Source organism: Fulmarus glacialis, unplaced genomic scaffold (assembly GCF_000690835.1).
Source record: "Fulmarus glacialis isolate BGI_N327 unplaced genomic scaffold, ASM69083v1 scaffold46578, whole genome shotgun sequence".
In the NCBI taxonomy this organism is placed as follows: Eukaryota; Metazoa; Chordata; class Aves; order Procellariiformes; family Procellariidae; genus Fulmarus; species Fulmarus glacialis.
The window spans coordinates 1-14,706 of NW_009228528.1; the positions used below are offsets into that span (position 1 = coordinate 1).

The 14,706-nt window shown below is 41.3% G+C and overlaps 1 protein-coding gene across 1 annotated transcript; it reads left to right on the forward strand.

The window, feature by feature from the left end:
• Positions 1–50: 50 nt before the first annotated feature.
• LOC104070501 (interphotoreceptor matrix proteoglycan 2-like) lies at positions 51–8,992 on the forward strand (the record flags this gene model as incomplete). The annotated part of the gene is made up of 7 exons (XM_009583505.1): positions 51–1,804; positions 2,683–2,902; positions 4,116–4,326; positions 6,497–6,685; positions 6,873–7,071; positions 7,724–7,803; positions 8,693–8,992. Coding segments are annotated over 7 exons (2,666 nt in total), but the record flags the coding sequence as incomplete, so codon positions are not given.
• Between the last annotated feature and the right edge of the window lie 5,714 nt (positions 8,993–14,706).

The following is a 14,706-nucleotide window of genomic DNA, read 5'->3' on the forward strand; positions in this document are numbered from 1 at the left end:
CAACCTAAATGATTCTGTGATTCTAATTGGAAATGTATTTTTATTTTTAGTGTTTGAAGATACTGGACTACTCGAAGACCTTTTTTTGCCTTCAAGTCCTCCTCCTCACCTCGTGCCTGAAGAACCTCCATCAACAGATGATTATGCAGTTCCTCTGCTTTCTGCACCAACAGTGGCCTTTTCATCAGTCATAGAGACTGATACTAAAGAAACATTATCTGCTGAGAAGGAAGAAGTAACTCAAGGTAGTCCTGCAGGCAGTAACAATGCAGACTCTGTCTTGCATGAGTCTGTGGAAGAAACTCATTTTCCCTTAGAAGTACACCCTATGGAAGATGAAACTGATATATATCTTGGAGATAGAGTTATATATGATGATGGCTCTGGTTCAGCTTTTGATGGTTCAGGAAAAGAAATGGAATCAAGTATTTGGCCTTGGGAAGAAGCAACACTGGAACCAATTTTCTACCCTGGTCCCGATAGCTGGCTTGAAGATGACAATGAGTCTTTGATAATAAGAACTGAGGATATCCCTGAAGGCATGATCTTAGACTATATTCTTAACTCTGGGAATAAATTAGATGATGATCCTTCCAAAGATGAGAATGCAGATACGGCCAATACAAAAGAAGATTTCCTTGATGAGTCTGAAATACTTTTCTTTCCAGAGACTACAACTCAGCAGGTACCTCTGTTACAGACAGAAGAGCCATCATCTGTGGAACCATCTACACAGACAAAAACACCGGGCGTGTATGATTCTTCTTTTTTTAAACCATCCTTGGTTTTGGAGCCTTCAGTGGACCATTCCTTTGTAGACATGCCAACTGGAGAGGCCCCTATCTCACCGCACAATACAGATCTGTCTGTGGAAGATAGTCTCCTTACATCTACAGGGACCATCAGTATGGAACAACCTGAAGAGTCCAGTGTAGGTCAGAACACCATTTCTGAAGCAATGGAACACCAAAATGAAGACAGGACAACAGTAGAAGAACTGTTCACAGTGGGGCACTCAGATGTAACTGAAGCTGCTACAATAGGCCACTTGGACACAAGCTATTCAGAAACTATTCTGACTGCAGATCCTTCCATGGTAAATCCTGATGCTTCCACAGAAGAGCAGCAAACCCTAGATTCATCATTGGCAGGCCAAGGCACTACTGGATCACCAATGGAGAAACCAGCTGATGTTTGGCCTACTGACAGAGCACTAGAAAACTCATCAGATCAGACAGTGCAATCAGGAATGCTGACTACCACTCAAGTTTCAACTGTAGTTCCTTCTGTAATAGATCAGACCACTGTTCTAGAGGGCTTTGCTGTGCAGGGTGGTACAGACCACGACATGCATGTTTCCATGAGCTTCAGCACTGTTAGGAACTCTTATCTAACAGTGAGTGTAACAACAAGCACTGTTGAGCTTCCGTCCCATCTCCCTCCTGTGGGATCTACGGCGTCATCGTCTGTGGCTACCTCAACAAAGCTGGGAGATGAAACGACGAGAGTCCTGGATGTTTCAGTAGACCTGGATCGTATGAGCACTGTCCGCCTTTCTCCTGAGCTGACTGAGGAGGGAAGGAGCATGACTGAAAGTCACGTGGAGCTAACAACTCATGTCCAATCCACAGAGATGGCCAGTGTGGCTTGGGCCACACATGAAAATCACAATAGTACTCCTGTCTCATCACGAGCTCTAGTTGTGTTTTTCAGTCTTCGGGTTACCAACATGATGTTTTCAGAGGACCTGTTTAATAAAAACTCCCCTGAATACAAAGCATTGGAGCAGCGATTCTTGGAACTAGTAAGAATCACTTCTATGCTAAATGTCCCTTACCAGATAGACAAAAATTGTTTGTAAATAATTGTCGGCTCTCTTTTGCAGAGAGCAACTCAAGACTGGTGTTTACAGATACTATTTGTGGCCCTCCATGGGCAAGTTCTGTCTGGAAACAGGGGTGGGGTGTGTTGTTTGTCTTTTATTCAGTCGGTAGTCTCTCTAAAGCGTCACTTTTTAGCACTATGGGCCAGATGCTCTGCTGGTGTCAATAAATGTAGTGGTGTAGCTGGCATCACTACGACACTCCTCTTACTTGCTTCCAGAGTGCTTTGTATTTAGTCTATAGGGAGAGAGAAGTAAATAACTTGGGGCTGTGGGGAGGTAACTTTTCTGCAACGCTTTCAACCTATCCGAAGAGGTAAGCTGTTCCTGAACTGACTGATGGCCAGCAAAGCCTCACAGGAGTTATACAGCAACAATTGTCTAAATTTTAACTGGGAAATTCCCTTCTCCTGACTGAAATGAACATTTTGTTGTGGCAGATGAAGGGAGCAAGGAGAGAGAGGGAAGGGGGACATGCCTGAAGGAAATACCCTGTGAAACGATGAGTATGCCGGTGCTTAGATCAAGGGAGAGTACTGCTTATGTCCCGAGAACTGTATTTCTGAATTGTAGATTTTTGTAAACTATCTGCAAATTGGTATACGCTTAGGAACTGTCTGCAGTGCTCGGGCTCCTGGCAGGCTGCCAGCATGGGCCTCAGCTGGGTAAAGTTTTAATACTCTTGCTATGGGATTTGGATAAAATAATTCAGATTTACGCTGTTTGATGCAATAACAGTGCAACTGGCTTGAGTAGAGATTCAAAGATTCAGCTTTTCTGTCATGTCCCCCGTGTTGCAGCTGGTGCCCTACCTTCAGTCAAATCTGACGGGCTTCCAGAATCTGGAAATCCTGAACTTCAGAAATGGCAGCATCGTGGTGAACAGTCGAATGAAATTTGCCAAACCTGTGCCTCGGAACGTCACCAACGCTGTGTACATGATCCTGGAAGACTTCTGCAACACCGCGTATCACACCATGAACCTGGCCATCGATAAATACTCCTTAGATGTGGAATCGGGTAAGGACAGCAGGGAAATGCAGTTCAGAGCAAGGGATTTAGAGCAACTTCTGCTTTAAGAACTTACTAAGGATCCCAGCGGCTCAGAGACTGCCCACTGCTTTTCACAGGCTGGGCTTCAGAAAGACAGTCTTTCACAGAGTTCAAACAAACAAACACACAGACAAATAAAAATCTGTTAAGGGACTAAAGAGACAAAAATCAAAGTGGGACCCAGACTGAGCAAACTATATAGGGCCCAAATATGGGGGACAAATGGGGACAAAAATATGGGGACAAAACCGGCTCATGTAATACTCTAGATAATGCCACTGCACTTTCACTGGGGAGTGAGAGGGAAGGCTGGTCAGCGAGAACAGTGGTGCATGTGATCATTGCCACAGGTGGTAGCCAGTTTAGCTGCCAGGTAGGCATCTGCACAGGTAACAGCTGCTGCCTTGCTCTTGTGGTAAGGTCTTGGTTGCACTAAAAAGTTGCAGGCCCTCTTAGTTCGCTCCTCTGATATAGGGAGAAAGTTCTTTCCCTGTCCAAGTTAGCCAGTAGTTTACCATGGAAAAACTCAGAAATATTTACTGTTTTAAGATTAGAGAAAAATAACAGCGCTGACCTATTGGCAAATGGTAGCTTTCTTCTGAGGTAACTCTTTTATAAAGGTGGCCTAATTGGCATGACAAATCTTCTGATATTGATCATCTAACTGTATGCCAGCCCTCTTAAGCTTGATACAAGCGAGGTATTTCAAATGCTACAAGCTTGTGTTCCTTGCAGACAAAGGCAAATCACCTCATGGTAGGTGTTGAGTGCCTGAAGTCCCCTTGCCCTTCCCTGTATGCTGCCTAGATTTTCTATAACGAGAAATACTGGAGATCAGCTGTGTTTTACTCATTTGCAAAATATAGTTCCAGCAGACAAGAGAACATCTGAGGTACTGCACGTTCCAGTAAGGAAGAGAACAGTCTATACTTGCTTTTTCGATTGGCTTGTTGGGTGGTCTTAGCCATACCACTGACGTGCACTGTGCAGACAGAGGAACACTTCCTAGCACTTGTTCACCTTAGCAGAACCTTTTGTTACTCGGGAAAGACGCATGCTGGATTTTTGTGGATTATTTTAACTAAAAGACCATTAGAGAAAATGGCAGCAGACAGCCAGCGCTTTGCCTCAGTTAAGGTTCTCCTCTACCATTAATATTTTCTGCTTTTTATATTCTCAGGTGAGCAAGCAGATCCCTGCAAGTTCCAGGCCTGCAATGAGTTCTCCGAATGCTTAGTAAATCGCTGGAGTGGGGAAGCTGAGTGTGTCTGCAATCCTGGATACCTAAGCATCGACGGCCTGCCATGCAATAGCATTTGTGATCTGCAACCAAACTTTTGCCTGAATGATGGGAAGTGCGACATAAGCCCTGGGCAAGGGGCCATCTGTAGGTAGGTCGTCCTGCTGTTTGAAGTATGTGCCTCCTGTATGAAAACCCCTTATTGTCTCCTCTGTTGTAGCATTCTACAAGATTTGTGCAAAATTCCGTAAGATAATGTGTAACAAGGGAGATGATAATGATTATCATTCACGTTATGCTGCTGAATGGAGATCCCAATATTAACGTTCTTTTCCTATGTATATATTGGAAATGGGACAGTAACAAATGTCTTTAATAGAACAGAAACATCAGAAAGTAAAACTAACTAGGAAAAATGGTAGTAATGGAACATACTCAATTGTTCAAATCACCTTCATTGATTTGGGGACAGAATTTATCTCCAGAGGTTTTCTCAAGTCGCAAAGTGTTAGATAATGTCATAAAGCATATAAGAGTTAATTCCATCACAAAAATTCGTATCTGAAAAGCATATTCATATAGCATAAATATATTAAAAATAGTGCTCTTGGATAAGAAAAAGTCATTGGCCATTTGGGAAAAATCATGTGTGGTTCATAAAAAGATCAAGGCACAGGCCCCCTTGTTCAAATTTTTGCTTTTAAAAAGATACAGATGCATTTGAACAGGATCTCTGTATTTTACAGGTAATGGAAAAGGCTTAGTACAAGATACAGACAAATCGATGCTCCCTCTGACATTGCACTTAATTTTTCCCTTTTCAAGCAATGTAACATTCTATTTTTAAAAACAAAATATACCTATCAACAAAAGGTAGGAGACTTCTTGCAAAAAAGTAACTAGTAGTTACTATTTATGTTACTTCAGGTGATTTTTTTTTTAAAAAAGCTTACCTAGAAACATCTCTAAAGTCAGTCTTAAAAGTCCTAGCAGTTACCAGGAGAAATAAAAATGGTTTTAAAGCTACAAAGATGGATACTATCACAGATGTAGTATAAATTTTATCATATTTGTATAATAGTGTTAATTAGAAACAGGTAAGTATCTGAACTCAAGCATGCTCTGGCCAGTATTTATTAGGAACTTTTTGAAAGATTTGAAGTATTGCTTACTACTTTCAGAAACTATTTCAGATATTTATCTTAGAAGACTTAATTTACTGATGTTTCTTATTAATAAGGTTCATTGCTTTAAGTGGTTACAATTCCTTGAGTTTTTATGGCAAGAACTCCCAAACACACATAATGCAAATATGTTATTTTTACTGGTATATTTAAAGTCAGTATTAACATTAAAGTTCTCATGTTCAAAACCACAGCAAGGCAGAAATACTGAATGCTGTTTTGGGCAACTGTTCCAAACATACAACTTGGACACACACCTCTTTCTAGTAATTTATTTTATGCATTTATTTAACTAACCATTGTGGAGTTCACTACACTTTGGACAACTATTTTCTGCTTGTTTAACACACCTTCATCTGTATTTACATTACAATATGATTAATACAACTGCTTTCTACCTGTACAGTGTTTGATATGTCATGTGCAAGGTTCAATCAAGGCATAATTTTTTACTTAGTCTAAACACCTTCAAGTTTTAACACATCACAGGATACTCCAAACTGCAAAAACCACAGGCTTTTTCATCACAAATGCATTATTCTTTTATTATTTTACCTATCTTCACTCAATTCAGTAACTGGGGTTGTTCAGCCTGGAAAAGAGAAGGTTCCAGCGAGACCTAACTGCGGCGTTTCAATACTTAAAGGGGGCTTATTAGAAAGACGGGGACAGACTTTTTAGCAGGGCCTGTTGCGACAGGACAAGGGGGAATGGTTTTAAACTAAAAGAGGGTAGATTTAGACTAGATATAAGGAAGAAATTTTTTACAATGAGGGTGGTGAAACACTGGCACAGGTTGCCCAGAGAGGTGGTAGATGCCCCATCCCTGGAAACATTCAAGGTCAGGTTGGACGGGCTCTGATCAACCTGACCTAGTTGAAGATGTCCCTGCCCATGGCAGGGGGGTTGGACTAGGTGACCTTTAAAGGTCCCTTCCAACCCAAACCATCCTACGATTCTATACCAAAAAGGCTGTTCACAATAATAATAATAATAAAAGAAAGCTGGTGCTTGAACTTGCAAAGGTATTTATTGAGGTTGACTTAACTGAGGGCACATCATAACAGGAAGCTAAATACATTTCCATTAATCAAAGCTTTTGCTGGTGCTTAATTTCCCACTGTTTCTTTGTTGCAGGTGTCGTGTGGGAGAGAACTGGTGGTACAGAGGGGAGCACTGTGAAGAATACGTGTCTGAGCCACTGGTTGTGGGTATAGCAATTGCTTCTGTGGCAGGATTCCTTCTTGTGGCATCTGCTGTCATCTTCTTCTTGGCCAGGACCCTTCGAGACCAGTACACAAAGAGTGACACCGAGGACTCGCAGGGGTAAGTGACACCATCTAATATTTTAAAACACATGTGCTACAATAAGGATAATTCTGTCTTAAATCTCGTATCACACAGTTGACAAGCAACAGGATGTATAGGCACCTCCAAATGCCAGGCTTCCTTAATCTATCTGCTCCCCTTCCAGGCTGCAGAGAAGCTCACAGTGTGTTTATTGCTCCCCCAGGCAGGGTGACAGCCTCTCGTCCATTGAGAATGCGGTTAAATACAACCCCATGTATGAAAGTGATACGACTGGCTACAGCCATTATTACCGGAGATACCCTCAGCTAACGTCCTACAGTTCTACCAGTGCAGAGACATCCACAGACTACAGCAGTGAAGAGATCAGGCACATTTACGAAAACAGTGAGCTTACTAAGGAGGTAAATGACCTTGTTTTCATAGTGGCATGGAAAAGATCATGTAAACAATAAGCTTATTCCACACTTTTAACCTGAGAGGTGGGCCCAATCTTTCCCCAGTGTCTATGCTCTAGATAAACAAGTTGCAACTATGGCTGCTGCACCTATTTAAGAGAAGAGAGAAAGGATTTCTTTCCCTGCTTGCTATCAGGTATAGAGAAAGGAATGGGTGTGTTCTGACCTGTAATGGATTTCACATGATAAAGGAGCTGACTGCTTAAGTAACTTTGCAGGAGCTGGGGAGGTTTGCTGTATTGCTCGATACAACCTTTAGCTTTTAATGCCAACTACCTTATGTAAGAGTGGTTATACAGTGAAAACCTGGTGCATCCAGGCCTTTTCACAGGGTTTGGGGTGGGGTGGGGTTTTGTTTTTTTTTTTAAAGTTTAGGTCTTTCTATAACCTGTAAGTTAGATCACATCCTTCTCCTTTCTTGCTCTATACACAGTATCCAGCGTAAAGAAGAATTTTAGTATTGGACTGCCCAATTTCAAGCTCAACTCCTTGAAATAGCAAAGCATTGGAGCTTTATTTTCCAAAAAACAGAAATCAGTTATTTCAATAGTATTCTAATTTCTATTATGTTCTTACAATTGTGTTTCTTGTATTCTAGGAAATTCAGGACAGAATTCGAATTATAGAACTCTACGCTAAAGACCGTCAATTTGCTGAGTTTGTTAGGCAGCATCAAATGTGAGTGAAATGTCTTGCTGGGTAACTTCTTTGATGTTTTCTCATGTGGCCTTTACTACAGTACTGTATTTTTCATATAAAGGGTCTAGAAATGCTGGGACACTAGCGGTTAACATTTCAACATTATTTCTGAAGAGGTTCAACCCTTTTAAAGTACTGAAAATAATCAGTGTCAAAAGTAGATAGCCCCAGAAGGTATGTTAAAAGCAGTGAAGAGGAATCCCAAAGTTAATGGGTGTCAGAGAAGCACCGACATCAATTTAAGTCCCTGAAAGCACAGATAGAACCTTCTTAACTCTTCTAGTGTAGTTACTATTGCCTAGTGTTCTATTTAAAATAGAAATTTTGAAAGCATGTTAGTTTATCTTGAGTGCTCAAGACTTGGCAACTAACTAAAAACTAGCAGCTCACTGGTACGATCCTGTCTGGTACGGTGAGCACCTACCATAACAGAAAGCTGACAATTCTAAACAATTAACCAAGCTGAGCTGTATGTTTTGATGAAAGGTAACCATGAAAAAGGCCATCAAGGAATTAATTATTAGCATACACACTCTTATGAACTGTACTCTCACAGCAGCAAGCAGCAAATTACAGCTAGCTGGGTTAGTTTGAAAGATACTGTAGTACAATTCCTTGGGACCCTATTAAAAATAGCTACAGTAGCAAAAATCTTGTGTTCCAAGATCATCAACTATGCTTTTTTTTTTAATTGAAAATAACAGCAGTTCACATTTTTCCATGTCAGTTGTTCATTTTTTCATCTTGAAAAGGATCAGCATCTAAATTTTCCACAGCTGGAAAGTAGTAAGGGCTGCCTCATATAAGGCTTGAATCCAATGTTTGAAAGAGACTAACTTAATCGTTGCTTCTCTGTTTTTCATTTCAGGAAGCTGCTTTAAGAAAAAAAGAAATCAGTAGAATGCATGTGGGAGATAAAGACTACCTTGTTGCCATAGCAATGGGCTCAGATGTAACTGCAAAGTTACTTATAGTCTTAACATTGCATGGATGGATACAGATGTTTTCTAAATGAATGGCTAAAATGTACAGATGTCTGTTTATCTCAATTACTTCTGGCTTTTCTGTGTAAAGTGACATTTTTAAGAGGTGATCAGAAGTGACAGAGGTTATGAAAGTTCATTTTTCTTTAACTCTGAAACGGACAGTGAAAGTTTGTATACCAAGGCAAACAATCTCCTCAGGTAAGAGAAGATACATGCACAGCCGAAATAAAATGCACATTTAAAATCGCTGTCTGGCATTTATCCCCTCACTGGAGGCTACTGTAGCGATTTCACAGGTATAAAACACTAGTGGAAAGAAATATTTGGTTTGCACGCGAATGATTTGTAGGGGAGAACTATTGTGCTAGAATTATGTTAGCGTTATCTTAAAGCATTCCCATTATAAACACAAACATAACCTCACTGGAAGAATTGCTCTTTTGTACAGATGCCTGATGTACATTTTGTCACTTGGCATTAGCAAAACACAATATAGTACCGAGCCTGCAGGCCTTCTAAAGGCTCTCCCCACAAGAAGTGTCACCACTGCCTGTCAGTGACCCCATGGGGCGCCTCAGCCAAGGCAGGGCTGTACTTCTACAGTACAGTGTTTTTAAAGCCAAGGTGGTTGGTCCTCCAGCTGTTCCTGGCAAACACACAGGCTGGGGCACAGAAGGGATTCTGTCATACAAACGTTCTGTGAAGCTTAAGTGACTAACATTGACTTTTTTGGTATGTAGACGATTTGTTTGATATTTTATAAGTTAATACGCATTATTTATTTGTTGTGCATTTCCCTGCTAGCTTATCTTCATAATGGATTTAATTGTTGAACTAGAACGATGAATAGTTTAATGATGAAATACTACAGTGGTATTTGTGCCCATCCTTTTTAAAAATATATTTAGTGTTTACTCAATGTTGAATTCAGCCAACTAATATTTGAATTTTCTTTACTGAACTGGGCAATAGCGTGCCATGAGCTCTGTTTCAAAATCAGGCTGTGGTACTTAAGTGCATGCATATTTGGTAGATGGCAGCATTTCCTATAGGGAAGGGAAAAAATGAGATTATTCTTGGCGTAGTGGAAGTCAGTGTAGAATTCCTTAAACAGAAAAAGTCAGCCTGAAGCACTGTACAATAGCTGAATTGAGATGGGGACCTCTGAGGTACAGAAACGGAGTTTTATCTTCAAGTTATGAAGAGAGTTCTGACTACATGTTAAGGTGTGTTGGGGCTCTGTTCAGTCACACAGTGTCTCTTGTTTAAGGCTGTCAGTGTTAGGGCACTAATAGTCTCACATTAGCTTCTGCTAGCAAACAAGGCCAAGTTATTTGTTATTTCTACAAAGTCTGTAGTTCTTGGCCCACATGTGCCAACAGCCACCTGATACTTTTTAAAGTTAAGCGATAGCAAGAGTTACTGACTTGTTGATAGGCGGCTTAGCTAAACAAGTGAATATTTCAATGCAATTCTACGTCTTCTGGAGAACCTCACTGCATCACTTGCATAGTATTTTCTGGCCTTGAGTGGCAGGGAATGGGTATCAGAGCCACACATCTGTCAAAGAAATGCTTACATAAACCACTGTAAGCCCAAATAACGCAAGCCAGCAGGAAGTAATATGGTGCTGCTGAACATTGTTGTGACCAGATGTTATGAGACAGAGGCCCCGTTCTGCTGGGTGACCCAAGGCCTCTCGGAGCAGCTGGTCTGGAGTTTCTGAGGCACAGCCCACTCTCCTGCCTCTGCAGCAGCACGGCTGAGCGTTCTGTAACACCAGGGCCTGTGATCATGGTAACTGTACAATGTGGAGAAGCACTGGGCTCAGGGGAGGCATCAACTTGTGACTTGTTTCTGTGAGCTGGGCTGCCACCCCTGGGAGATAGCTTCAGTGCTGCTCCTGCTAAGTGCAACAGTGGATGGTAGTTGGGATCAGGCATGTTTTAAAGGTACTCTGGTATTGCTGCGCACAAGCTGAGGAGAGTCTTGGTTGCACTGAGTATGAGGTATTTCAGTGTATATACAGTGAATCTTTTCTTTGTGTGTGTGTGTGTGTATACATACGAACATGATGGTATCTTATTTTCACTACAATAAAAAATTATTTCCAAAATATTTTTTCTATAAAATTAATGTCGAGACTACAAGTTTGATGTGAAGAGAGAAGGTACCTTAGCCATGACGATTTGTGCATGTAGGATCAGAAAGTTGTTGGTTTTGTTTTATTTTTTTAAATAGAGTTGGTTAAGCTGTTAAACTCCTTTGCTAACAAAAGTGCCAAATGTAGTTCATTATCACTTGCAAGGTTATATTCTGAAAATTCATGCTGGAAAGCATATAACCGAGTGCTTTGCTTTCAGTTAAGCTCTTTGCCCATTTTGAAGATGTTTCGGCTCTAATCAAAGAGCCAAAACGTTGTTACTTAGGTGACCTTGAAGTCTTAAAACCAAAATCAAACACGCACCCCCCCCTTCAAACCTCTTCACCTAAACTGATGATACATCTTACAACACACCAAGAAGGACTTAATGAACTCCCTTTCTTTGATACTTTCCCAATCCAAGGCAGACACAAAGAAAGAACTCTAAACATCCTAACAGAAAAAAAACCCCAACCCAGCCCTGTGTACAAATCTACCAGTACTTGTTATCAGTTAACATGCAGTTTTTCACTTGCTAAAAGTAAAAAGTGCAGGTTTAAATGACTTGGCTTGATTTAAGAACATGCACAAAAGCAGTTACTGTTTATTGAACGCTGACAGGTCTATCGGCTTCTGTGGCCCCCCTCAAGGCTTGAAACACAGACAAAAACAAGGCCATGACGCTGCCAGCTGCCACTTTAACAGAGGATCTCAAACATACAGCAACCCATTTTAGACCACAGTGCCATGTCCTGCAGAAACCACTGGGTATAAGTTCTGCCTGTACTATTTCTGGGGTCTCTCAAGGCCTTCCCTTTTACACCTCAGGGCACCAGTCCACAGTGGCAGAATTCTACCATGGCTGGAAATTCAAACAGAGAACAAGCATTGAGAGCCGCAAGACTGACAGCATTTCAGGAACTGTGTGCTTGCCTTTTATTTGGTAGCTTTTTAGCAAAGGACAGAGCCTTGCCCAGCAAAAAAATACTCAGTTACTCCGTATCTTTTAGCTCTTCTGTTATGGTCCAGTCTCTGGACTTCAGGTACCGCTGGGTAACAATTTGGTCCCAGAAAAGATTTCTTCAGGTCCTCAGAGAGAGCTGAAACTATGATTTTCTACTATGTCCCCCAAAACAAGGAAGCATGGATGAAGTTTAGAATTTTAAGAATTTACAGCTTAATTGCTAAAATGGAAAAAGCCTTTAACAATCAAGACTCTAACTCACGTTCCTCATCAGACCTGCTGGAATTGGTCCTTGTTGTGAAAGGCTGCAAAAGGAGCATGAGAGGACTCCACATGGAGTCTGTGGACAGCAGGCATGCTAAGGTGCTAGAGCTCCAGTGCAGGAACAGTCATCTCATCCTATTAAAACACAAAGCAAAAATATTCACCAACACCAATTTATCTGTCTATCTGTAAGCACTATAGGACAGACACAGACTGACTTTGTACAGCATACAAAGGGGCATTGTTACTATTTAAATATTAGTAGAAAGCACACAGCAATTTCGTGGCACTTTGTTTACTTGAAGTGTACTGTAACACCAGCAGCATTTATGTCTTATCTTTCCACTACTTGCTCCAGTTTGGGAACAGCTGCTTTATGTTCTACATAACATCCATCCATTTGCTTTGGTTTCTCAACTTAAAAAAAAATACCTGAAAAAAAAAAATTCAAAGCTATTTCTGGGCCAGGAAAGGGAATTTTTTCATTTGTCAGCCCAAGTAGGGAAGTTTTGTTTTTGCCACATTCAACACTAGTTGGCTCTCCTACTCCAGATTATTAATGACCCCCAGGAATTTTAGTTGAGTTCCTGTCCTCTTGGACTCTCGCCCATGCTGCCTTTCACCCTCCTTGCTGGGTCACCCACTGCAGTTAGCAGTGGGAAACACACTCACAGGAGTCACCTCTGCTTGGAGGATGACAGCAGGTTGCAGGACTAAAACGACAGCTTGCCTGAGGTGCTACAGCTGTTCAGAAGGAGCCAGCTGAACACCACCTCACCACCTCAAAGCCTGTACTTTTAGTTTTCCTGTGTTTCCAATTCAACACAAACCCAGATTCCGACTCTTACTTGTTTCAGGATGAACAATACACTCCGTACTGGAATTTTGTGGACGCATGCCAATTTATTATTTTTTAAATCAATTCTACTGTCAGCACATCTAAGGACTATGTTTATGTATTAAATATACAAGTTGGAGTAAACTACACTTAAAGCCTGACCTTTTATAAGGGGATCCCCCATCACCAGCTCTCATTGATACAACCAAAACAACAAAAAATACTATCTGTCTTGAATCATTGGAGGTTGAAATGTTATTCAGAAGTCTCATATTAAACACAAATAAGAGTTAGTGTTAACTGGAGTTGCGATTGCATCCCCACAGCTGATTACCAGATGGGGAAACTATGCCTTTCTGGAAAGGCTGACATAGCTTGAACAGAAATGAAAGCAGGAACAATAATGGATTTGGCCATACATCAAAACTTCATGCAGTAATGCGGGCATGTGGCTGGATAAAAGAGGGCAAGGGAAGAGGCAGACTCTCAGAGATGAGCATACAAGCCATCCCAAGAGTGAAAGACCTCCATCTACTCATGGGAGACAGCTACAAGGAAAATCACTCAGCTTCACCTAAAGAGGATTACACAGTGATTAAATGATCTCTTGTCCCCTAAAGGGAGGGGGATGCAAAGCACTTCTAGCAGCAGCGCAGGGCTCAAGTCTCCTAGCATGACCTACAGGTAACTGCTGGCTGCGGTTCACTGTTCACAGTTCCAGTCATCTGCTCAGTAAGGGAGTGCCTGTTCTTCCTGTCCCTATTTTCAGATGGGAAGATCAGAGGGTTTTGATCCACAAAAATGCTTTATACAGTTCTCCAGTAAACCAGAGACCACTGCACAGCTTTTTTATTTTCTCTTTTTCTTTCGTTATTTCTTATTTAAAGTTCTGATTAAAAAGAACAAACCAAAAGAACAAACAATAACAAGAAAATAAAAAAATCTTCCCACACTTACATTTTTAGTGTTTGCTTTCTACTTGCTCCCCTTACGCATGGATGGAAACCCACAGCCATGGTGGGAAGGCAGTGTGGTTCTACAGAGCTTCTCCACTTTGCCCTTCTCCCCTCCACATGAGCATTTATAATGTCAGCTCACGCGACCTGCTTTAAAAACATCAAACAAACCAACCAACCCCACGCTGAAATATCCTCCCAAGGCTTGCAGTGAACATGACTGGGAGCCTCATACGTGCAGAGACTGACCTTTCGAGAGAGTCAAATCTTTTGCATTATGCTTATAGCTCCTGATGGGATGTCACGTGTAATGCAACACTGAATACACCAAGCTAACAGAAAGCACAACCAGTGGGTAGATGACTTAAGAGTAAGGCTGATGGTAAGTGCTTTAGGGCCATCTCTCAGCACACCACATGACTCCACTGATATTTTTCAAAGGGCAAAGCACTTACCTGCCAAGAAAAAAGGAAACGGAAGCTGCGGGTAAGACATTCGAAGCAGAGAACCAGTCCACAGTTTGCAGGCAGCATAAGCCAGTCTCCAGAAAGGGATCATTTAGCCTGGAAGAAGGAATAAAGTCATGTTAGGAGCAACAAAGTAAATGAACAGGTTATTATTTTTAGGGGTTTTTTCTATATGAAGAAGAGGAGAAATATCCCATAATCGCTATGGTTTGATAACGTTCAAGTCAATAAGCTGCTCCTGGCTAAATATCCTTAATATTGCTT